This window comes from Cavia porcellus, unplaced genomic scaffold (assembly GCF_034190915.1).
Source record: "Cavia porcellus strain 051 isolate PalLab524CR breed Dunkin Hartley unplaced genomic scaffold, mCavPor4.1 scaffold_2, whole genome shotgun sequence".
Taxonomy (NCBI): Eukaryota; Metazoa; Chordata; class Mammalia; order Rodentia; family Caviidae; genus Cavia; species Cavia porcellus.
The window spans coordinates 90082286-90108219 of NW_026947485.1; the positions used below are offsets into that span (position 1 = coordinate 90082286).

General features: G+C 36.8%; 1 protein-coding gene across 3 annotated transcripts in view; it reads right to left on the reverse strand.

The window, feature by feature from the left end:
- The window catches only part of Shtn1 (shootin 1), a 91773-nt gene that overhangs the window by 39708 nt on the left and 26131 nt on the right, over positions 1-25934 (reverse strand). For all 3 annotated transcript variants that reach the window (XM_023561611.2, XM_003479638.4, XM_063244816.1), the window contains 7 exons: positions 25637-25697; positions 18991-19085; positions 14269-14437; positions 12314-12411; positions 10239-10320; positions 6359-6453; positions 2162-2308 (listed from right to left, as the gene is read on the reverse strand). In XM_023561611.2, the coding sequence (XP_023417379.1) occupies positions 2162-2308; positions 6359-6453; positions 10239-10320; positions 12314-12411; positions 14269-14437; positions 18991-19077 (678 nt within the window). In that variant the 5' untranslated portion in view covers positions 19078-19085; positions 25637-25697. The remainder of the gene's footprint in view (positions 1-2161; positions 2309-6358; positions 6454-10238; positions 10321-12313; positions 12412-14268; positions 14438-18990; positions 19086-25636; positions 25698-25934) is intronic.

The following is a 25934-nucleotide window of genomic DNA, read 5'->3' on the forward strand; positions in this document are numbered from 1 at the left end:
TTACTTAAAACAGATTAATATTTTCATAACTCATTTGCCAGAGAGAGATTCAAGTATTTAAAAAGACCCCCACCAGTCACAATTTAGTGTCAAAATTGCTAAAAAGAAAAAAAAAAAGTCAGGTATGGTGGTACATGCCTACTATGCAAGTCTTAAAAGGAGAAAAAAGACCCTTTGAGATTCAATAACAACACTTTTAGGGATTTCTTTTAAAAAGTATTCAGGCAAATGCACAAACTTATTCACTTTATAACAATGAAGAACCAGAAATAATCTAAATGTCCACCAATACTATTGGTTTAATAAACAATAGAATGTTCATTAAATAAAATATTATAAATCAATTATTATCACATAGCTTTCTATTTTCTGAAATGTGAAGATATTAAGGATTACATATAGAATTTTATGTAGGATAAGATTCCATTTAAACAAACATACAAAATATATATATTTATATATTTACATAAAGTTTAGTTATGTACCAAAGTAGACAATTTTGACAACCTTAATTTTCTTTAAGTAAAACATGTTTTGTTTTGCTTTGCTTTGCTTTGCTTTATTGTTTGAGACAGGGTCCCACTAATGCAGTTCAGGCTGGCCTGGAACTCACTATGTCGCCAAGAGTAGCCTCAACTCACAGCGATCCTCCTGCTTAAGCCACCTCAGTGTAAGATTACAGGCATGTGATACCACAACCAGCAAATGAAATGTATTTTAAGCCACACATATGAAGGATTATCTAGAATAAATGGATAACACAGTGTAACAGTTTAAGGAATAATTTTCGCTATAATTCATAATTTTTATGTAATCTTTAGTACTTCTCACCCTTCTCCAACCAGGCATACACAGAAGATAATTTAGTCCTATTATATCAGTTCAATCAGAAGGTTCTATGTATGTATGTATGATTTACCAAATGAGTTAACTGTGCAAAGCTGAACTTTTCAGAACCAAAATTTAAACTTTAGCATAAGCTGAAAAGAAGCAATTCTTTTCACTTTAATTAAAAAATTAATTCCAGCATACAAAGACATTAAAAATAAATCCTTCCCCCTGCCTTGTTCCCTGGTCCTCTTTCCCTGAGTCAGTCACTATTACCACTTATTCATCCAGAGCCTCACTGTACAAATATCAATGTTTTCTTACTGAGGAAACAAAACATCAGCTCAGCTTTGCCACTAACTTTGTAAAAACTCCAGAACTTCCAGTATAACGCAGACGGGCTGACAGCTAGTACATTTCCTCACAAGTGAGGTCCCTGTACATAGTTTAAACATCAATGTGACTTTTCTTTTAAGTGGCCCCCTTAATCTGCAAGTCTTTTTTCTTCATCTCTTTCCATCTTTTCCCACCTCTTCTGTCCTTCCTATCGCTTGTTCACTACCATGATGACCATCCTATCTGTCCAGTACAAGGGGGGGACTCTGTCCACAGAAGAGCTTCACTCCTCTCCACTGAAATGATTCTGCGGGAAGCGTTTTCAGTAAATACATTGGTATAAGTCTTCACAGTTAGAAAATTTTTCTAAGCAAGTAGTTACTACTGACATGGACTCTTCTTTCCCTCCCACTTTGAATACAACCCATACACATAAGCTAAGTGAGAATGCACCCTCCTAGTATATACAGTCTCTTAAAATACCACAATGTTTCCAAAAACAGGTTTCTAGAGTATGTACCATCAGAGATATTTTCAGTCATCTCTTTGTTTATGCTTCAAAATCCATATTCAATATTCATTTTCAAGTCTACAATAGTGTGCTAGGACAGGCATGGCGCCGTACACCTGTAATCCCAGCACTTGGGAGACTGAGGCAGGAAGATTGATGCAAGTTGAGACCAGCTTGGGTTATAAAGTGGGTTCAAGGCCAGCCTGAACTGCAGAGTGAAACCCTGTCTCAAAAACACAAAGATAAAGTAAATTATAAACACTCATTAAATATGAAAAACTCAAAACAAAACAAAATACGAGAGTGCTATATACATTTTAGTTGGGTAATAAGTTGCACTCATTTGATGGTTATTTTACCTAAAAGGTGATTGGAAGTACTTAGTAATTAACATGAAATATGGAACTGTAAAAGACTACATCAACTCTTTTTGTTTGAAGTGTGTGTGCACGCGCATTCATAGATTTCCAGCATAAAATCTGTTACCTTTTGCTGATGCTGAATTCTCTCTTCTTCAAGTTGTTGGATGAGTTTTGAATTTTCTTCTAAAGCTTTCAAAAGCTGCTGGTCAGGAAGAGTGCTCTGTAGCAGAAGGTGACTTTGTCTCTTTAGCTTGTTTTGTTCTATGAACATCTGAAACAGTTAATCACATGAAGACATATATACCAATCTCTCACCAATCTCAACTGCAATTTCAGCAAAAGGAAATTATAGAGTTATCAAAGGAAAGTTTTGGATTGTGATTAGCTTGAAGAGAAGTAATTGCTATGATTTTATTCCCTAAATTTTATACTCTTGGTACCTTTATTCCTGCCCCAAACAAGGTATGTACGTGATAACTTAATCCCTTTTCAGTTTTTAATGTTATTACTATAAAATACATGAACACTAACAGTAGTAGCTAATTAATAGGTATCAGAACATACCTTATTCCAGATATTCTATTAAATATTTTGTATGCCTTACTTTATTTTTATATGCCTTATTTTAACCCTCATCTAAATCCTGAGTTTAATACTTCTGTGAATAGGTGACATTCACTAAATGATGATAGAGATGGTAATCATTTTACATTCATCACATCGTGTGATACTTAGAACACTATGTCAAGTAGATACTACTATCATCCCATTTTATTGGGAAGGCATTTGAAACTCAGAAGGGTTAAGCAACTTCCCCAATGGCATACACGGGCATCAAGACTAGGATTTAAACCCAGTTGCCTGACTTACAAGCCCAAACATCTTCATCTGACTAATTGTACTATTTATTGGACTTAATGTTCAGTTTTCCACAGGGCTGAAAACAGATAATAAGGGGAAGGTAAAGGGGAAATGGAAGACGGCAGACTGATATTCACTGAAGGATTGACCAAGCAGTTTATATATATCATCTTTCTAAGTCTCACAATCTTACATGGTTAAGGCAACATTACTTTCTAGTCACCTATTATCTCTCTCCCTTAATATCACACCCAAATTGGCCAGCAGCTGAATACCAGCCTGAAATGTTTTGCAAACCCTGAAATTTTTTTTATAAACTCTAAATCTTTCAATTTACACCGTTTGATTCTTAACAGCATTTAAAACTGTACGCTGTAGCTTTACTGTATGATCCATGCTATACAAAGACTCGCTGCAGACCACTATGTATTTAGCTTAATTCATCCTATTCCAAAAAAGTCAGCAGGTAAAACTCAGGACAAAATAAATGATCTTCTAGCAATCATCATATGAGAGACTATGGCTTTAATGATTAGCACAATCCTTAAACTTAATCCTTGGACAGTACTGATTTTCAAATCAAAATCAAGTCCTCAATATAACATACAAAAACGCGCACATTTTCCTCCCAGTATGTTTTCCTATGAGGGAAAAACATAAGCAGCTTTTATTTTCCTGCTCATTACATTGTTTTTCTACAAAACTAAAACACTGCAAAATCAAACAGAAAAATAAACAGGTTTATATAGTACATGAAATCCACATTCCTCTCCATCTGACTCCCTTTCTCTGGAGGGAGGAACAGAGGCAGCCACAGGCCAAGTATACTGTGTGCATGTCCTGGGCTGGAGAAGGGGCCCAGAGGTCCACGGTATCTTGTATTTAAGACCAATGGTAAATTGGTAAAATGGTAAAAAAGAAACTACTTTAGGATTATCTTTTGTCTTTGTTTTGCTTGCTATTGTTTTTTAGTACTGGAGAGTGAACGCAGGGTCTCTGCACTGAGCTATATTAGAAGCACTTTTTATTTCGAGACAGGGTCTCACCATGTCACTTCGTTTCCTAGGTTGGGCTTGAACTTGTGATGCTCCTGCCTCAGCCTCTCAGGATGCTAAGAATACAGGAATGTATCACATGCCTGGCCTAGTTTCTTTCTGTATTTTTTCCCTCTTGAAACTTAATGAGCTGGGGTTCCTTGCCTGGAGCAGCTGCAAATAGCAGCTAAGGGAGGCTGTTAAACTAAGTCGTGTGACTTTCAGTAGCAGTTACCTGTTGAAAATCTAAGAATTGGCTATGTCTAAGGGAAATAATAACTGGTTCTGATCTAGCACTAAATCTAGACATTGTAAAACGATTGTGCACCACTGCAAACATTTGTGCTACCACTAACAGAAGCACCACTGCCTTTGCCTTCCCTCCCTGGATGTCTGCCTCTTCCTTCTGCATTAGGAGGCAGAATCCTTGTGCCAAATATCACTGATGCTTAAGGCCCTACGAGGTGAATGGCAGAGTAAATCATTCACTCTCAGAACACTCTCACTGAATAAAATTCGCTTCTGCCACGGTATGGCCTTCAAGCTTTTCTTTGAGCTGCTTTGTCTTCTAACATCACTGTGAAAACAACATGCAGAAACCTGGAAAAATCCTGAGATAAAACCCTGGCTTTTGGGTCAAACTCAACCAACCTGTCAGTTTCGCAATGACAGCATCTTCCCATTATTCCCTCGTGTTTTCCCCCTTCACTGTTTAGCTGCATTATTTATACTGCTGCAGCTTTTTCCAGAGGGCTTTGGCACACTTCAATCCTCTTTTCTTTCTTACAAGTAATAAGAGTATTTACTCACTTTTCATTAAACTCTCTGAATAAAACGAATCACAATGTTTCCAATCAGATGCACTTGGACTAAATCTTTTGTAGAGTTCACTGCTAATACTGCTATAGGCAAGCATAAAAAACCCCATTCTACACACACAAAACTTAATCTGATTTTCACATAGTCTCATTATATCCCGTCTTTCTTCTACTCCTTGGATACCTCTCCTCAGGACCATTTTAAATGTCCTTCATTACTTCCTTCAACCCCTGCTATGCACCTAGATTCAAAGTACTTCTAGGGGACAGAGATCTCACTGCAGGTAGCACCACACTTCAAGTTCAGCCAACTGGTGACTGGTCATTTCCCTGAAAACCGGCGCCAGGGCCTCGACACCCAACACTTCACGTTGGCATGGTAGGCAGAACTAGAGAAGCGCCACGCTTATCTCCGACATGAGAGGTAAATCATTACACTGTGCAAGGCTGCGGTAACAGACGTACAGTGTGCCCATGTCCCACGAGCACTGAGGAACGAGCTGCACGATGAGCACCAGACGATGGCCAAAGAGAAGAATGAGGCTATCATCTGAGCTGACACGTGGAGGTGCAGCCCAGACTCTTTAGGCTATTTGAAATGCACACAGACCTTGGACTCAAGCCTGACTCTCCATTGTGAGTTACAGGGCTCTCAAATGCAATTCCTCTCCCAACAGGGCATTTTATAGTTACTAAAATATTTCCAAAAATTACATCATTCGATTCTAAAATCCACCTAACACCATTAGTATCAACATCTATTTTTTTTTTTCTTTGTTCTTTCTTTCTGTTTTTCTTGGTACTGGGCATCGAACTCACAACCTCACCCTTACCAGGCAGGGTCTGAACCACTGAGCTATATCCCTGGCCCATCAACATCTATTTCATCTGATGGAAGTGAAAGCCCAAGAGGCTAAGGTCTGCTCAGAAGTGACAGGACTCTATCTGGCATGGCCAAAATCTGAGTCCAGATCCTCGTATCACTCCAGTGAACCTATCTACTTGATACTTCGTACTATTCTGTAGCTGCCTCCCTAAACTAGGTTTTGTTTTTGTTTTTCAGTGCTGGGGCTTGAACCCAGGGTCTCATGCCTGCTAAACAAGCACTCCACACTGAATTACATCCCCAGTCCTTTCGATCTTTTTAAGTTCTGAGACAAGGTCTAACTGTGGTGTCCAAGTTGGCCTTGAACTCTCCTCAAACCTCCTGGTTCAGCCTCCCAAGTGGGGGCCAAGTGAATCTTAAGTTCTTCAAATCAGTAAGTTCTTATCCAAACTCAAAAAGAATCTTTTTTACTCACACAATAATTTTGCATATTTATGGCTTTATAGTGATTTATGGCTGTACAGCTGATTATATAATGTAACATAGTGATCAATTGGGGTAATTAGCATTTATATCTACTTACACATTTATTATTCCTTTATGTTGGGAACCTTCATACCCCTCTCCTAGTTTTTTGTAAAATATGTAATATATTGTTGTAAACTACAGTCATTGTGCTGTAGAACACTAAAACTTTTGTTTTATTCCTGGCTTTATTTTTTTTCATTTGTCATTTGCAAAGCCTATTAAGAAAAAAAACCTGTGTCTCTCAATGTACACACCTCTTGTGCAAATGACTCTGCTTTCTTTCGAAGGTCCTTCTCCAGCTCCAGGTTTACTTGCAACTCCTCATATTCTTCTACTGCCAACATGGACACTTAAGAAGATGAGAAAAAGAGACAATATACCATAACAATGACCAGGAAGAAGCATGGAAAACAGTATGGAAAAGTGTCTTCACACAGGCACACAAGCACCCCGTCTGTTCCTAGTAGACATATATAAACTGATAAACTAAGAGCATTTTCACAGGGCAGCTTGGCAGCATGAACCAAGCACTGAACACTATTTGTATCCTTTGACTCAACCATTCTACTTTGAGGAATGCATATCCAGAAAAAAAAAATCATGGCTATCTATAGATAACTGGTTCCAAGGATGCTCTCAGTATTGCTGGAAATACTGAAATCATCTAACATTAGAGAATCAGTACACCGTAGTAAAAGAAATAGCCTGCTGCCATCAAAATAATGTAAAAACATATTCAGTGAATAGAAAGAGCTTTGTGGTATATTTTTAAAAATAAATGAATTGCAAAAATCTGCACAAAATTATTTTTGCATTTTTTTACCCATTTTTTACAGTTACAGAGAAAGTACATCAATGGAATTTCACAGGACAGGAAATATATGGAAGAGCAATAAACATGTCAAAAGACAGTCATATTTATTAGGAATTAAGAAATATGAATACAAATACCTTTTTGTATCCATCAAAGAAGGAGTTGGTAAAAAATAGAAAGCATGGTTATGTTAAGCTTGGAGAACATACATAACAATGAAAACAAATACACTGCTCACCAGAACATAAATGGATGGACTGATTTGCTACGTAATTTATGTAGTGAAACTAAAGATAAAACATTACAGTTGGCTCCTGTCTAATGAAATTCTTGGACATATGCCAGGAAATAGGTAGGATTTTCATGACACATAACTTAGAATAAGAAAAAAACTGGAAATAACTCAAATGTCCAACAAGGGGATAATGAATAAACAAATCTTAGTACAGTTGTCTAATGAAACATAATACAGTAGTGAACATAAACCTCCCACAACTATTCCCTTCAACATGAAGAATCTCACAAACATGAAAAAATGCACAGAGGTTATACATAAAATCATTGCAATTCTATCAAGTTCAAAAACACGCATGATTAAACAATGTAATGTTAGGCATACACATGTATTTGGCAAAACTATAAAGGAAATGGTAAAAATTAAAAGAAGAGGTATGAATGTGAGGGATATTCAGGGACTTGTAAGGCATCAGTAGATTCTTTTACTATTGTTCTTTTATATACATTATAAATAGATGTAACAAAAAGATATATATATATATATAGCTTAGTTGGAAGAATATACACTAAAATTTTAATGGTACACATCTCTGAACTTAAAGATTTTTCATGTCCCAAATGAGTTTAAATTTCCCAACAAAAAGTATATAATCTAATAAAAATAATACATATATTTATATACACACATATATGTGGTATTTTGAAGCATCTTCATGTTTACAAAGCAGAGAAGGAGACTTGGATCCGTTCAGGCCAAGAAGAAGAGCTTTGTACTAAAGAGTTACTACTATAGGACAGAAACCTTCAACAAGGATGTCCTGTCAAACAAAGGCAACATGAACCCCTCGCTGCTCTTAACTCTCAGGGCTACTCTGTCCCAGAATGAACAGGACAAAGCAGTGATAACATGAGGCACAACACCGGAAGCACCACACTCTGCATGTGCCAGAGGTGAAGCTCCTCCACCCTCAGCTGAGTCCTATCAGTACCTCTCTCAAAGGCCCTCTTAATGGCCGCTTTCACACACTGTGCCGCCAGGACACTTTAGTACTAACTGACTAAGGACTGGTTTGCTGTGTAATGACATAGAATTTCAAACCCTGCACTCTGTAAATCTACTGCCTACTCAGATGAAAGACGAATAGTCTTACTCAAGGAAAGTAATGTAAGTGGTGGTTTTGTGTCGTGAATTACAGGTCCCTGAGAGCTAAATGATTTTTAAATGTATTTAAAAGAGAAATTTCATGAAGCAAACAAAGACAAGCAGGACTATCTGAAACCCTGGGCAAGATAATTGACTTTCCTTTCTAGGTTCAGAACACTATAATAAAAAGTAAATTTTCACATATCCAGGTCCCTTTGACTTGTAGTTTTAAAAGAAATCAGGGTGAGCCTCCCAGTATATTTATTAATCTGGCTGCTCTTTTTCTAGATAGGAGGCTCTCTGAAGGCAAGAGCCATATGATTAAAACCTCTCTGGAACCCTGTTTCTAGCACAGTGCATCCGGGCTACAAATTCTTCAACAATTATCTCTGTAAATCAATTTGGACCTAAAGAAAAGTCTGATGTAACTCCCACACACATAACTGGATAGTTGTTTATTCAAAACTCCCAGCTAATGAACAATGCAATGATTGCGAGCCACCACCAAATGTGGTAAGTCCTCAGGTCTGAAAGATTTCCTGTTAGTGTCACAGCTTCTGAGCTGGGAATCAGTGGCTCAGAGAAAAAGAGAGAAGAAGCATATTAAATCTCTGCAATGGTTTGATTATGGTCTGTTCTACCAAAGGTAGAGGTGTTGAAAGCCTGGTCCCATATGGTAGTATTAAAAAGTAGTGGTGGACCTTTAAGGGGGAGGACTTAGTGCCAGGTAATTATGTCACTGGGGATGCTGCACTACGGAGAAATTAATGCTGGTAGTAGGAAGTAGGCTGGTTCTCACTAGAGTGGGTCGCTATTAAAAGACCAGTACTGGTACATCCCAAGGCACTGGTTTCTCATTTTGCTATCTGAACTCTCCCTTTCCAACTGTACTCCCACTTTCAAGCCATCTTCTGTGCTGTGACCCAACGAAAAGGGTCCTTGCAAGAGTGAAGAGATGCTGGTGCCAGGCTCTTGCACCTCTGAAACTGGGAGGTAAATAAATCTTTTTTCTTTATCAAGTACTGAGCTTTGATATTTTGCTAAAAGCAACAGAAAAAGACAGTCCCTTCTATTAGGACTATTTTTACAAAGCCGCACTTCAGCATTACTTCCTAACCTGACATATACAAGAAGCAGTTCCCATGAAAGCTGATGCTGTGTTTTACAATAAGGATGCTAAGGTTACTGTTAACTGAGTGACAGTTTTCTTTGGAAGTAGCCACTGGAGACATTTCCTTCTCCCCCTGAGACCAGCGCTGATTTTTCTGATCATGGGATTTGTGCTTGTGTAACTGATTTAAAGGCTCAATGAATCTCTCATTGTACTGGCTGCTAGAGAATGCACAAACAGATTTCAGGCACAAAGGCAGGAACTCTGCAAGACTTCAGAGCAAGTACTATGCACTTGTATACTAATTTGTGTTTTCACTTTACTTGGTCCCATTTTTCACTCCTCTTAATTTAAAATGTTCGTATCAGGCTGAGGATTTAGTTCAGTGGCATAAGTACCTGCCAGGTCGCAAGATCATGAGTTCAATCCCTGGTACCAAAAAATAAATAAAATAAAATGTTCATATTGTGTTGCATATTTATGTAAATAGCTTAATCTCATCTAGATTGAGATTTATTAAGTGACCTATCAAATAAATAAATACGGAGGAAATAGCCAAAATGGTTGTGGTCCCCATATATACGTAAGGCAGAAGTAGTATTTATGTTCAAAGTTTTAAAATGAATGGGTTCCAAGTTCCTCAAGTAAAACCACTTTTAAATACCCCTAGTGATAAAGTAGTAAGAATCAGAGATTTACTGCCAGGAAAACACAATGTAGGTAAAATTTTGGCCACAAGAATCTTTAAACACAAGCAGAAAATGACATGAAATACATGTAAACAAAACAAATTACATATATATCCAGAAAAAGACCAGAAAGACATACCTCTATTGCATTTCTCTAAGACTTTCCTCTGTTCAAGAACTTCTGCATGTAAAACAGCCTTTTCTTGCTTAACTTTATTTACCTAAAAAGTATAAGATTTTGAGAGGAGAAAACACCCAAAGTTGTAAGACATGACATATAGCAATGTATGATACCAAAGGGCTGGTCAGCCAGCCCCATGAAGTTACGATGCAAGGCAGACACTAGCTTCCCTGTGCCAACCCTTCCCGAAAGCTCTTCAGAGTTTCAAGGTGCTATTCAAATTAGCGTGCATCCTTGATGCCTGTCTGACTCACGTGCTCCAGGTGGCACTGGTTTTGGTCCCTAACCACAGCAGCATTCTAGCCACCTAGTGTCAATGATTCATTTTTTAAAATACAAAAATCCAACCATAGATTACAAATCATTTAGTCAAAGATCTAATACTAAATTTGGGGATTCATTTTACACTTTGATAGTTTATGGCCCTTGATGGTAAAGCACACACCAACTTTGAAAGTTTAAAAAAAAAAAAAAAAGTATTTAACCTTCTATGACTTTTAGCTCAAATGAAATACATATGAAAGTATTCCTCCAAAATAAAATTTCTCAAATAACCTTTGCTATCAATCAGTAGAATGCCATTAGAACAATTTTAAAAATAAGAATGTAAAATTAAACAGAACAAGGCAGATAAATCTCAAATACATTATGCTAAATTTAAAAAGAAGGCACATTTACGGAGTCTAAAAACACTCAAAATAGTATATATTGTACTAAACATGTAAATTTATACTAACCACCGAGTTCAAAGTAATAGCTGCCTAGGGAAACTGAGTAGTGGGTGAGGATATGGTGGGGGAGGGATATGCCATCTTCTCTTAGTATGCTAATGGCTTCTGTATGAAATTGAGTAGAAGTATATGAATGTTCATTATTTTATTTCTCAAACCCTTTCAGATATTTAAAATGGCATAATAAAAATAATCTCAGAATTGTCTTCCAATAACCTCTGGGAGGGAGTGGAAAGAATCACCAATAAGTTATCATCACTGAGGAATAAACCATACCAGATGTGTTTTCTGTCCCTCTTGAGGTTATACTCAAAAAATAGATTAAGAACACGTTCCTGAGTGTGCTATCAGCACCTCTAGATGGTCTGTGAACTGCTTCCTCTTTTCTGTTTCTATTTTTGCTTCTGGTTTAAATAATTGACATACACTACTCAACAGTACTGTCGCTTTCAAAGTAGCATCATACTTCTTCCCATTCATTAAGTTGTTTTTATGCAATAAAGCAAAAGTGGCTGGGCGCAGGAGGTTGGTGGCCACTGCTTCCTGTCGTTGTTTACGTCCTGCCTTTCAAGGAACTAACAATCCATGGAAGGGAAGGCAGTGACTAGGGAGGTTGCTCACTGTGGGATCAACTGCCCTACTCCTAAGCCTTCTGGTGGCATCATCAGGTCAGCACATCAGCTGGGAAGTTCCAGACTACCAAGTCTGACAACCACAGATACAAGTTGGATCAAGGTTACAAAGATGCAGAAAAGGCAACCATGTGGTCCTGGTCTTAAAAACAGTTCAAGAGAAAAAGGGGGAAACTCCAAATTTCTGCTTGAACCCCAACTACTGTCTAACCAACATGGCACGGCCACAGCAGGACAGCACCTCCCACTGAGCCAGAGAAGCAAACTACTCTCCTTCTTCACCAGAAACAGTGGAGTGTGTGCCTCTTAAAAGTAGCTACCATTCTACCAACCTGAAAAAATGGGGGATGAGAGAACATGTCAATGTGCTTTCTGTGTTTTATTTATCAAGCAAAGGGGTGGGCACAGATGTTCAGGATGAGATTTTCTATGCCAGTGCTAGCAAACCTTTCAGAGCTTTCAACGATGCAAACAGCCCACTAAGGCGTATGTGCTGGACACCACTAGGCTGTGCTATTCCGTGCATCTGAAGTAGGGGGAAGAGAAAAGAGTAAAACTGGTCCGTGGTCCTCATGTCAAAAATTAAACTCCAGTACTGAGTTCTTAACTTTGCCAAGCCCTAAACTGGCTCTGAAATCAAAGCTTTGCTTTTCTGGCCCAAGATACATACTTCTTCAATTACTTCCACAAGTTTGCTCTTGAGATTTTCCAGCTCAATGGCTAGTATCTTCTTTTCCTCCTGAACAGACACAATTTGATCTCGAAGTTCTGCATTTTTTCAGGAAAAATAAAGAAATAAATAGAAAGATGCTTACTTTTAAAAGAAGAAATCAACCTTCTCAAAAGAATTGAAAATGCCAGACCATGTGTAGCTTACAGTCATTTAACAATTAAAAAAACAGAAAAACTGAAGGACAACAGGAATCTCACTTGTCTGCCACCTACCCTACGGAGCCATGGTTATTAATAATTTTATACCAGGCAATCTCACCATGCTAAATGAACCAGATCAAGTTTCCTTTGCAATCTATCAAACCCACATTCGAGAAAATTATCTGGCATTTGAGAAGTAAAAATTTTAAGCTTTCAGTAAAACAAATTAAGGTGCTGTACTAATTTCTTTTTTATTTCAAAATGGCCATGGGCTCTTGTCACAATACAATATAAACAAACAATTGGGCAGTTAATAATTTGGAGAGTTTGATTTGAAGAAAAAATCTTGACTTGCTGCCAATTTATAGCCCTTAAACATTATTTGAACTGACTTGAAACCATAAAGAAGGGTTAATTCTAGTAATTTTCTCTACAGAGTTGTGGGTATTTTGTTTCTTAATTTATTTCTATCAGAAATTTTAATGAAAAATGTGTTGCTACAATGAAAATATTAGCGACTATACATACAAAAGGTTCTGGTGTTACAGTTACCTCTGTCACTCAAATACTTAAAAGTAAACATGGATTAGATGGACTACTTAAATTTATACCCAGGCCCACTGTTTGGCCCCTTCATTTTGAACTGTTTTTAAATTCCTACTTTCTTCCAGGGCATTAAGTAACCTGCTATGTGGTTTTTTATAAACTGAATTAAACTTTTTACACGAACCCAGCTTGAAGAAGTTCTCAAAGACTTAGTTTTAAAGCACTTTCTCCCCTGGCTGACTAATTTCAAAAGGAAGAACGTAAGACCACACTGTTCAAGACCTGACAGAAGGGAGAATAATGAACAAAATGAAATTCCTCTCCCTCCTACCCATTGTAAATTCTGTTTGACTTGTAAGGAGTTAAAGATTCAGGTAAAGCTGAGTAACAGCTCTTCTTTATATTATCAATTAAAATTTTACATACCAAATAAACTAGTAAGTACTACTTTTGAATGTGTACTTCGTCAAAAATGTTCCACATTATGGAGCCAAAGCACCTTTAACATAAGCAATGTTGCACATACATAAAGGAAATTAACGTGCATTGAACCAAGGTGCCATATAATCTTTCCCTATACCACTACTTGCCAGCCAACACAGCTATTAAATGCTGAATACTGCTTGCAGTCCACTGCCCCAGTCAGATGGAGGGCAGATATTCCCCTTCCCTCCAAAGAGTCTGACAGAGAACCAAACAAAAAGGGCCTACACACACGCATGCGCGCACACACATACACATTTTGGAGCTAAGAACTGACTCCAGCAAGTCATAAGTATCAAATTCACACTGTAACACTGAGCTTCTCCCCTGGGCCCCCAGCCCTGGCTCTCTCTGTATATATATATATATATATATATATATATATATATATATATATATGAAATTTTTTTAAAAAACAAAACTATCTGAACATATGACCCATATTCATAAGGTTATGGTCTTGACTGCTTCTGTAGAGACAAGTTTAAAAATGCCTAATTATAAATAATGCAACTCACAAAGAAGTAACTATGACCTTGAGTTTTACTTATGCTCCCACCATGGCAATTAAACCACAACTTTTTGATGGCAGGGCCCAGGGATCAGTGTTTTTAACAGTTCTCCTGTCATTCTGCTATAAGTCGGGACTATACAGCCAAGGCTGTAAAGGATGCTACTAAGAGAAGCAAAAGCCATGCTCAATAATTGATCCACAAGTCTCACCTTTGATCTGCTTCTGGCACTGTACTGAGATGCAGGTCTCAGCAGCACTGTCTGTGTCTGTGGTGGCATCTTCGTCGTCAATGTTTATCTCTTCTGTTATAACATCTGGTCCCAGCTTGGCCATGTATAACATGCTGATTCTCTTCAGTGTCTTATTTTCTTTATTTAACTAAGACAAAATATAAAAATGGTTATTTTAACAGCAGTTAAATGAGTATCTTGGATTTTTAAACAATAGACCAATTAAGTATATTTTTGTCTTACAAATTCACCAACATTCACAGCAGGACATAACAATTACCAGACTCATGAAACAAGGTTTTATTCATATGCTTTAATGTTAAATGTATAACTTTATATAAGACCTGATTCCTGGATTACAGCCAGCAGTGAGGAAAATGCTAGTTATAACTGATAAAAAATGTAAGGAATTAAGATAAAGTACTCCATATTTCTAGTAACTAGTAGTTATAATAAAGGCCTTTATTTCAACAAATGCTCAGTTTGATGCTGTGCCAAGAACGCTTCTTAAATGTCTATTTATTCTGCATCCCTCTCTTTTGGACATTATCACTCTTCCTCATTGCTGACCTGCTTTCTATGGGAGGAACCCTCTCCCCTAAGTACTCCTTAACTACTGTCACAGTTAATAGAGCTAGCGATTAGGCACATGACCCAGGCTTGGCCAATCAGCTCTCTTCTCTAGAAATTCAGTTAGAACAGAGACATGAGATTCTGTGTCCGAGTATACAAGAGATGCTAGCAACCATACTCCTTGACTGATTTGATCAAGAAAGGGAGGTAGTCTATAGCAAAGCCAAAAAGGTGAAGCTGATGTACAGAGAGAGGCAAAAAACCACAAAAACAAAAAATCCATGAAGAAAGGGAGATAACAGGCATGCACCACCAAACCCAGCATCTCTTCTTGCTTAAGCCAGTTCAAGATGTGTTCCTGCTTTTTGTAGAGTTCCAATAATGAACAATAGAAGTAAGTTCACAATCTATTCCTATCATCTCTACAGGAGTTCTAATTTGTAACAGCTAAAATGAATCCTAATTTGTTAATATATTTGCTATTCTGTGATGTAGAAATGAGTGGGTTTTTAGTTTTAATTACTCAACTACCACCACTCTCCTTAGGTAACATGTTTATATGCATAAAAATATAGTAAAAAGTACAGCAAAGACCAAACTTGGTCCCATTTCCACAGGAATGCCCTAAGGGGCATGGTCTGAGGCTTAAAAAGTTTTCCTGACTTCTCTGGGGAATCAGGAATAACCTTTTAGAAAGACTACGAACCCCTCCTTCTCAGGAAGACGGGCACACTGTACTCAGGGAATCAATAGCCCTTTGTTCCCCTTTCTCTTGACCCTGCTCTTACGATCCCATGTTACACTAGAGGATCAGGGACACAAGATGAGGGTCACAGACTCCCAATCCTCTTCCATAAGATAGAAAACTCAGGTAAACACTGTTTTAGGTTCTTTGACAGCATGGCCTTCAGAGAGGCTCAATGATCCTTCTCACCAACTCTCAAACTCTGCTATGTTTTCTGAATGTTAGAATGCAATACCACTTGAACAAGAAAATGCTAAATTTATAATTCTGCCTTCCAATATTTAAACCAATAGTTTCCAACTCTGCACATCAGCATCTCTGGAGAGATTTTTAAAAATCACAATGCTTAAAAGTCTACATCAAATCAAAATCTCTGGCCGTGGGGCCTTGCTTAAAAACTTTCTCAAGAGCTTCCCAGGAAACTCTGATGTACACTGACACTAAGAATCACTGATGCTGAATAATAGGACACTTTAGTATACACCCAGCTCTGTGATCAAATTTTGTCACTGACTCCAGAACCAACCTTTCAATTTTTCAGGGTCTCGGTTTCCTCATCAGCAAACTAAGGATAAAGGTAGTTGCTATCCACAAATATGAAGATTAAGTGAGACATTATAGAAAAAGTCCTTAATACAGTGACTGACTCACAGTAAAACTTCAGTGTTAGCTAATAATAGTAAGAAATGAGGCTTATTTTATATATCTAATTATCCTCTAGAAATCAATTTCAACAAGTTTTCTTCTACCCAAATTATACATCTACACATTTTCTTCTTCCTCCAGGATATTCATGAAAATATTTATTTTCCCCATATTATTTCACAATAAATACTTGATAGTTAACAACTGATAGTTAATGATCCTGCTGGACATGGTGGCCACACACCTGTAATCCCAGAGCTCAGGAGACTGGGTCAGAAAGATTGTCAGGAGTTCGAGGCCAGACTAGACTATACAAATAACTACATAATAAGATCCTGTCTCAAAAAAAAAAAGGAACTAGGATAGTTAACAATCCTGCCCACAAAAGAACTTAACACCCCTATCAAACTAAGCACTGCAGTCTATCAGTTACTATCTGTGTGCAACACAATTACTCTAAAACATTCATTAGCATAAAAAAGAAGTCAACCAGAAGATCTCTCAAGTCTTCTCTGAAACATCATTTTCACATTTTAAAAGAAGAAATAGAAGATTTATATATATGAAGTCTTATGAAAGTACTATCTTGGACATTTTTGAGACTGCTGAATTCACAAAATTTAGCTCAGCAAGTTCATCACAGTTTATTCATCAAGTTACAGGTAACAGTATGCAACTTGTTTGGAACTCTTCTAAATCACACAGCAAAATAAATTGCTGATGACCCTACAGCAATTGATCCTACTATATTAAAATTTAAGTGGCTTTTACATTGGGCATTTGCATTTAATGAATATATAAAGAAACAAAGTAAGCAAACTAAATGCTTTACATCATATGATTTAAAACAATTGGCTTACATTTATCAGCTTAACCTAGGCATCCTAGCAAAGCAAAGTATTCAAACTTGTTTTTAAGGAAATTACAAAGTCAAGTGGGCATAGTGGCACATACCTGTAATCACAGCACTCTGGGAGGCTGAGGCAGAAGGACTACAACTTTAAGCCCAGCATGGACAATTTAGGGACTTAAGGAGACACTATCTCAAAAAAAAAAAAAAAAACAGAAAAAGCTGGGGATATAACTCAGCATAAATGTTCTAGGTTCATCCCACTATTGTGTGCAACTAAAACACAATTAACAAAATTTCTTAAAACAGAAAATTATGAGGTTAAATTGCACCAGAAGAATGAAATATTTCAACTGTCATTAATCTGATGGCAAGGATATAGAAAAATATTTTACAGAAACTCTGCTGCTAAGAACATGAGGCCTACTTTCAAAAATGTTAAGACACCTAAAACAAAATGTGCTGTTGCCACTTAAGGATCACACATATAATGAAGCTTCCAAATTTTGCATTCAAGGCACATCTGTTGCATCTGACTCAGTTTTTTGTTGTCAATGTTGTTTGTTTGCTTTTCTATTCCAGGCCCCAAGAGTTCATATTGCATGCTCAAAAAACAATTACGGGCCATTCTGTAAAAAGGAAGGCCCACCCACGGTCACGCCAGTCCTAACCATATTCCATTTGTCATTTAAGGTAAAACTATGAACAAACTCAGCCCATCCCAAGAGGTAGTCAGTGTCCTACTAGGTTCCCTGTTGTAACAGGAATTTGCTGATAACAAGAAAAGATACAAAAACTATTCGTGGGCTGTAGAAGACTCCAGCAACCAGTCTGTTCCTAAAATATCTATTTTCTCTTCCTGTTCTAAAAGAAATAAAGGGAATTGATACAAGCTCACAGATTGCTAAACTTCAGTGAGGTACAGCAGAATAAAAAGGATGTGACAATCCCCATGTTACCACTGCTTTTAAACCTCTAGCCTATACTGCTATGTATCTGTCAGGCAAGTAACAGGAGAAAAATTGCACACATACATGTATTTTTTAGGTTCTGATTGACTATCTTATGAATTCTAATGCAGTGTCGTTATGCAAACCATTAAACAAATACCTCTAACAGGCACACCGCTAATGCATCCAAATTGAATTTATTTATTTATTGGTAGTAGCATTTCAATCACATCCAAAGAAATGCTTCAGAGGTGCATGATGGGGGTGGGGGGAAGCAAAAGAAATACAACTAGCATTCCTAATGAAATTTGGTTGAAAATTGCAGTAATCCATTTTCTGATGAAGTAGTTCAGATGCATTTTACCCAACCCAAAATACGTAAGACAGAGATAAAAATATTCTTTAATAATGTACTTCTGATGAGACAGAATCTAGAAAATTACACACTTGATAAATTCATCAGCTAGAAGCAATCAGTGGCTCACTGGAGGTCACCTTTCACATGCCCTCACTTTGCTTTCACAAATAATCACCTGAAATGCAAGGGTTGAAACTGACTTTCATCGGACTCAAGCACAGAATACTGACTGCTCTTTTCTGTCACACCAGGTTAGTTTTCAACTTGGTTAAGATTTTAATTAAATGCAGAGACATTCAGGAAACCCAGTTCAACAGACTCTTTGGGGATCATTTCTCACAGACAACAACAAAAACAAAAAGCACAAAGGCTGCAATATACACATTTAAATGCTTCTTTTACCATTAAAATAAACTTTGCATTAAGGCAGATACTTATGGATTCATATTCCAGGATTCTGAGACTTACAACACTTTCCTCATCAGCAGAGCAGATAAGTGATTAAATGAGAACTAGGAAAGCAAAATCAAATTGAAATAAAAATGAGTTAGGTAAAATTCCTTCATTTGAATAGGCTCACCTTTGTTGCCAAAGCTTCAGCACTTTCACGACAAGTCTTCTCTATTTCAAGATGGTTTTGCATGAAATTAACTTCCTCTATAACCATGTGAGAAACTAGGAATGAGGGGGGAAAAAAAATCTCAGCATGCAGAGATTAGTCAGCTACTCCAGAAGCCCACGCATCATCCCATGATTAAGAATACGTCAATTCTTTCTCTATCCAGACCTTTAGCCATCACTGGAAAAAGTTTTTAAGTTGTCCTGATTAAATCTTAGCTAATGTTTCAATGTAGAAAGAAAAAAGAATACAACAAAGAACTTTTGCCACTATTAAATACATTTTGGAAGTTATTTAGGAGATTTTAAGTCTCTGCTTTCTATGTAATTTTATATGTATCCACAGATATAGACATACCTTCATTTAAACAAAAGACTCTCCCACAACTAAAGAGTGACACTATGTCTTTCTTTCCTTTGGAAATATAACATATAATAAAGAAAATTAGCTAATATAAAATAAAAGAAAAATCTTAAATTGATCTTCTGACTAAAATAACAATGAAGCAGATTAGCTAAATATTATAGTATTAGTTTCTAACAATGACAAACTAGTTACTGTTATTTTATGAATTCCAGGGCAGAAAAGTACAGCACTGAGATTTATGTACTATGGTATGTGATGCTAAAAGCAAACGCTGATAAATTGTTTCTTGCATCACAAACTGTCAGTAAGATGAGAAGAAAAACCAGATCTTGACATTTTACCAACATCTAAAAAAATAATTTTTGGTAGTTAGTTCATGTAAATTGAGATTCAAAGATACAAAGTAACTTGAAACTTAATGAATTATATTTTGAAGCTCAATTAAGAAAGAATTAGTACATTCCTCTAGAAAAATTCTCACAATCACAAATCTATCTATAAACATATACGCTTATTGATATTTGTATGAATTTTAAAAAAAATTAAAGAATACCCAAAATGAGAAATCCAACAAAGTTAGGCAAAAAGCACTGGGCTCATATAACACAAAGAGAGATTACTTTTGCTTCATTTAAGCTTAATTAACCTGCAATTATGATTAAACTCAGGGGAAAAATTTCTCTCCAAATTAAATAGAAAAATGTATTACTTCCTAAGTCTGTCCAAAGTTCTTATTATGCTAATATTCAAATTCATAAAGCAGCACTAAATGGCCAGAAACATCTCTAACCTTGACATTTTTTCAGGGGTAATAATAATCTGCCGCAAATGCAGGCCAACCAAAAACCACTTAACTAATTAGTAGTTGCAGTCACCGAGAAAAACATGAATCAACACTGTTATTACAAGTGGCACATTTGAGTGGCATCTAATTATGACTTGATGAGCACGATACTTGCATTATCAACATTACTACTGCATCCCATCAGGGCCTAAAAGCTGCTGATGGCATTGACTTCGAGAAACTCCCACTCAATGGTACAGCAGCACCCAACAATCGGCTTGGCAGGGGCCCCCCTCACTAAATGACACGTTAAGCGTAATTACTGGTAGACATTGTAAATAAACAGGATTGGAAGTGAAAATTGTACCAAGTGCCTAAGACACAATCTGACACATTGGAAGTGGCAGCCTTAATTGAGAGTTTCTTTGACTGCTCAAGATCATTTCAACTGCATTTCTCAGAGGACAGTGATTATAACTGTGGAGACAGACGGCATAATGGTATCAGCACTGCTGACAGAGCAGTGAATTAAATTGTATCTGCTGTGGTGTGAAAGCCTTGATGAGAGGTACAGATGCCTTAGTGGTCTTATCATTATAACACAATGGTCATGTTGTCATCAACCTTTCTGGCTCCAATTGAAAAGAAATGATTGTGTGTTGAAGCTCCCCCCACCACCACCACCCCCCTTGTCCTCTTCTATCTCTTGTTCTGAATAGAACCAATTTTCAGAGAGCTATGAAATCACGCAATAGGTCCTAAAATGCAGCTGCTTGGCATACAAACGGGTCCCCATTAAACTGGAATCACACACAATATGTGTTTATGCCAGAAGAACAAATAGAAGCTGAACACAGGCCAAGTTCATTCACACACACAAAGCCCATGTAGCTCTTCATCAATATAATTGCCTTTTATATTGTAGTTTAAATAATAGGCTCTATTATTTCCTTAAAATCCTAATATTCCTGGCATTTTATCACTATGTTTACAAGGTAGGTTCTTCAAAAAATGTGAAGGAAAAAAAAGAAACCTATACAATTTTTACAACATCAAATATTACTTTGAATTTTTAGCCTTAACTACTTGACATCTCCTGCCACAATCTGGTATTTCTACTCTCATAACAAAAACATAAACACTCTGCATTTTTCATAGGAATTTGACTTTTTATTCAATAACATTCTTGCTCATGAAAGAGTAAGAAAAATCATTCTGTGGGTAGTGAGATTCAGGGCTAGCAAAACAGGAGCAGGGAGGGACATTTATTTTCTAAGTATTTTGTAAAAAGCTGTCCAGTTATTTAACTAGATAAAGTTGGCTAGGGAGTACTCGCCCACATTTTCTCCAGTTTTGATGTGGAACACTCCATCAGGTGGGGTTTTTCTTTCTCAAAGAGGGAATAGTATACTCTGGAAGGTTGAGGTAGAAGGATCCCAAGTTCAAACCCAATTTAGCAAGATCCTGTCTCAAAATAAAGAGTAAGAAAGGCAGGAGATGTAGTTCAGTGAGGTGGTCCTGGGTTCACATCCCTGCTACCACCAAAAAGGGGTAACAAAATATATACTCTAATTTTACTTTCATTTTTCATTTAAGAAATGATCTGATTGCTAAATTGGTAGCACAGAACCCTTATTCACTTTCTAGGTTCTAAGGCCATTTGTATCTTTAAAATGTGTGACTCCATTTCCAAATCCAGAAGTCAGCTTGCGTGATGTAAATAGAAATATTTCTGATGTGTACATTTATTTTCAGCTTTCAAACAATAAAGGTTTTTTAAACCTTAACTGCTTAATGATTTTTTATTAGTATATGTTTACAGTGGGGAGTTGCTACATGTACTTAATACATCTTAAATCTTTTTTTCACTCCCTTCCCCTCTTCTCCTGCCCCTGTCCCTCCCATCTTGCTTTAAGGAGCTAACTTTAGGCTTCCATCATATGATCCATGATTCATGGCCACTATACCTATGACAATCACAGTTTTGAATGACACAGGGTTTAGAAAAAAAAAGATGAGCTTTCAGTAAAGGGACGCGATACTGATTTTAAAAAATAATCTCCTAGAAATTCATAATGAAATATTTTTAGCCAACACTAAAATGACTGAATGACTAGTATTAAGTTTAAAGTAATATGAGTTCAGTAAGAGTAAGTGTGTGTGCATGCCTTAAAAATTACTGAAACCAGCTGATAGATCTACGAAGGTTCATTGTACTATTTTTTCACTTTGAAAGAAATTTTAAAGACCTATGAGTCCAGCTTTGTGTACCTCTATGAAACCTCACAACAGTCTGCAAAGTAGGTTTCACAACAAGCACTTTTTTACTTGACAACACTGAGACCCAGAGGAGTTAAGTAACCTGTCCCACGTCTCAGAGTCCTAACTTCTAAAGCCCTGCCACATTCATTTCCAGATGACTCCAGTTTTCCACGGTCATTCTTAATTTGTTAAAAGTGTCATCACCAATGACTGATTGGTTCCTGAGGAAAACTGCACCACCCAGCAGTGCAGATGCAGGGTCTCTCTGAATCATACACAGTGAACATAACACAGACTCTTCTTCAATACCGATGACACAGAAAGCATTTCATGTGCTAAGAAAACAGCCAGGAAGTTGGCACACATGTAGGAAAACCAGTGCGCCCTGAAACAACACAGGATCTAATGTTATCGGCTTAAACACATGAAAGGGTTCTGTTTAGTTCTCCTTGTTCAAGACTCTGCTTTCTAGACACGTGGCGGTGGGGATGACACAGGACTAAGAATGACTTGGAAATATATGCACTCTAGGAAAAGCCTGGCAGGCAGAGACAGAAGAGCTCTCTGATTTTACAAGCTGTTCCTCAGCTTTACTCAGCTTCACCCACCACATTTCTTGGTAAAGTCCTGATAGGTAAACATCATAGGGATTTTGGATTCTAACTCTGCACCAAAAGAAACTGTGCCATTGGGCTCTCCATACATGTGGACTCATACACAGATGGGCTTGGTCAAGGATGATGCTATGAACTCCTAACATGGAACAGAAACCTGATGACCAGGTAGGTAAGATGGTGATGGCAGCAACTCACATTTATTAAGCACTTACTACAGACCAGGTAAAAAGTGAAGCTTCTGTTATATAAATTAATCTCATTTTTTTTTTATTGGTACCAGGGATTGAACTCACGACCCCATGCTTGCAAGGCAGGTGCTTATGCCATTGAGCTAAATCCCCAGGCCCCAAATTAATCTCATTTTTTAGCCTCAAAAAAATTCATAAAGTAGATCATTTATCCCAACTTTAATGATGAGGAAACTTGTCCGGGGTTGCACGGAACCACACAAATGCTTTCCACTAGTGAAAACCACGATCATATTTATTCCCTTGTGGACCTGAAATTCTACCATCGCTCAAAAGCTATGTACCTTTCATCTCAGATGCAAGTTCTAAAGAAATATTTAGATTTCTCACTTCCCATTTTCCCTTTCCTTTGAGAGTGAGTTGGCATTCTTTTTCTGCCATGCATATTTTAGGTGAGCAGGCTTGATAAAGGTAAAAACTAAAAGTGTATAGCAAGAGAATGCTGTACTAACCTTCCCATTAATTCTTTCAGGTCCTAACCTGAGTTTCTTGTAAAAAAAAAAAAAAAACAGTAAGCTTTTTAAACTATCCAAGGTATTTAGAAAAGAGACAAAGAAGGGAAACGGTGGATGGAAATGGAGTTTATACATCACTTATAAAGTTGAGGGGAAGTAGCTTTCATTTTTGCATAGCATGGGAGGCAAAATCCCTACCATCTTCCTAGATTAAAACATTTTATAGTGAGTCCACCCATAAAAAAAGTGACTATCCCCACTGAGCAGTGTATCAATCTGCCATAGAGAGTTCAGGCACATTAATAGACAACTCTACTAAGAGGATTGCTTAGAAGCATGGATGTCAGCACAAATTAAGTAGAATCCATAAATCTTTTACGAGGGGATAAGAAAGTTCCACACAACCGCAACTGACACACTCACAAACAGGAGGCATTCCTACAAGAGCACAGTATCCTCCAAAGACAGATAATACAAGCACAGTTCTACTTAGACGCTGTCACAGTCAGATGCTGGAATAAACTGGCTGTTGAAACTTAACTATAATGCTGCATTTTACAGCTGTTCGGCTGCCTTCAGAAGAGTAAAACTGTTTTGTCGCGCAGTTACCAAGTCAACACTTCGTAATAAAATCAAATATCCTGTCTGATAGGGCATCTGTAGTATGGCAGAGAAAGGCCATGCTTCCAAGGCTCTGGGGTCTGGGTCTTTGCTCATGATTTATGCCCATCGGACACTTTTATCTTGGGGGATAAGTAACAGATTTATTTCATATAAAGCAACAACAGAGGAAAAGTTTAGAAGATTATTATAGCTTTTGGGGAAATATAGCATTCCTAGGGCAGAGGTCTATTTCAAACATTCAAACTTGTAAAAATGTCCACTTTGTACAAACTATATCTGTGTTTCTCTTTTAAAAGCCATTTAATTGAGGTATAAATGACATGCAAAAAGCTGGATATATTTAACACATACAACTTGATGAGTTTGGAGATAAGTATATAGTCATGAAACCACCACCAATTCAAGGCCACAATCATACCCATCACCTCCCAAAGTTTCTTTCCACTCTATTTACTTATCTACTTATTTATTTGTAGCACTAGGGATAGAATTCAGAACCCAAAAATGCTAGGTAAGCATTGAGCTATATCTCCAGTTTCTATTTATTGATTTAAAATATTTAATATAAAATTTACCCTTGATACATTTTAAGTACTAAGTTGATAATATAGCATTAACTCCAAACCTGTATAGCAAAATTCAAGAATAATTCTTTTCTCGTAAATTGATCAATATACATTACTTTCTATAGTATATATATGTATATATATTACTTCCGAAGGCATTTTGTATAAGTTAACTAGAAATCTATCAATAAAGGCATAAATAAGTTATGGTACTGTAGTATAATAGAATAGTATGGGCAACAATTAAAACTAATACGTTTCTAGTGACATGCAAAGATGACAATACACTGTTTATTGTAAACCACAACCTACAAAACTGAATGCAAAATACGGCTTTTAACAGAAATATACATTACACAAGTGAAAAGCCAGAAGAACAGATTACAAAATACTATCATGGGCTTTTTCAAGGAGTCAATGTAACAAAATAAAATTATTCTTCTTTAATTTCTTGTTTAGTAATATTTTCTTATAACAAACTGCAAATTTTTAAAAATAATACCCTCATAAAACAATGCTTATTCCATTTCTTTAAAACCATAACCAATGCCAGGACCCTTTTTGGGTAAATGGGAAGACAATTTTTGCCTTCTGGACTAATGCATTGGTAATTAAACAGAATATCTATGTACTCACATAAACCCAAACAAGTATTTACAATAATTCCACTGAAATGCGTACGTACTTTTCTGAAATTCTTCCAGTTTTTTAACAGCTTCATCTCGTTCTTGCCTAATTTTGTCACACTGAAATGAAAAAGAAATGAAATGTTAAATTTCTACTACAAATTTTGATTAGAAATGTGAACAAACATAAACTTATAAGCAGCAGCAATTTTCTGAAAACAAAACATCTCCAAAAGTATATGCATTCTGCATGGCTCAGCTAGCACGGTGTTTGTGCCATTATGTGTTTGGCCAATTTCCTCAGACCTCCTAAGATAATGAATCAGTCTACTGCCCACTATCTCCTCAGTAACACGC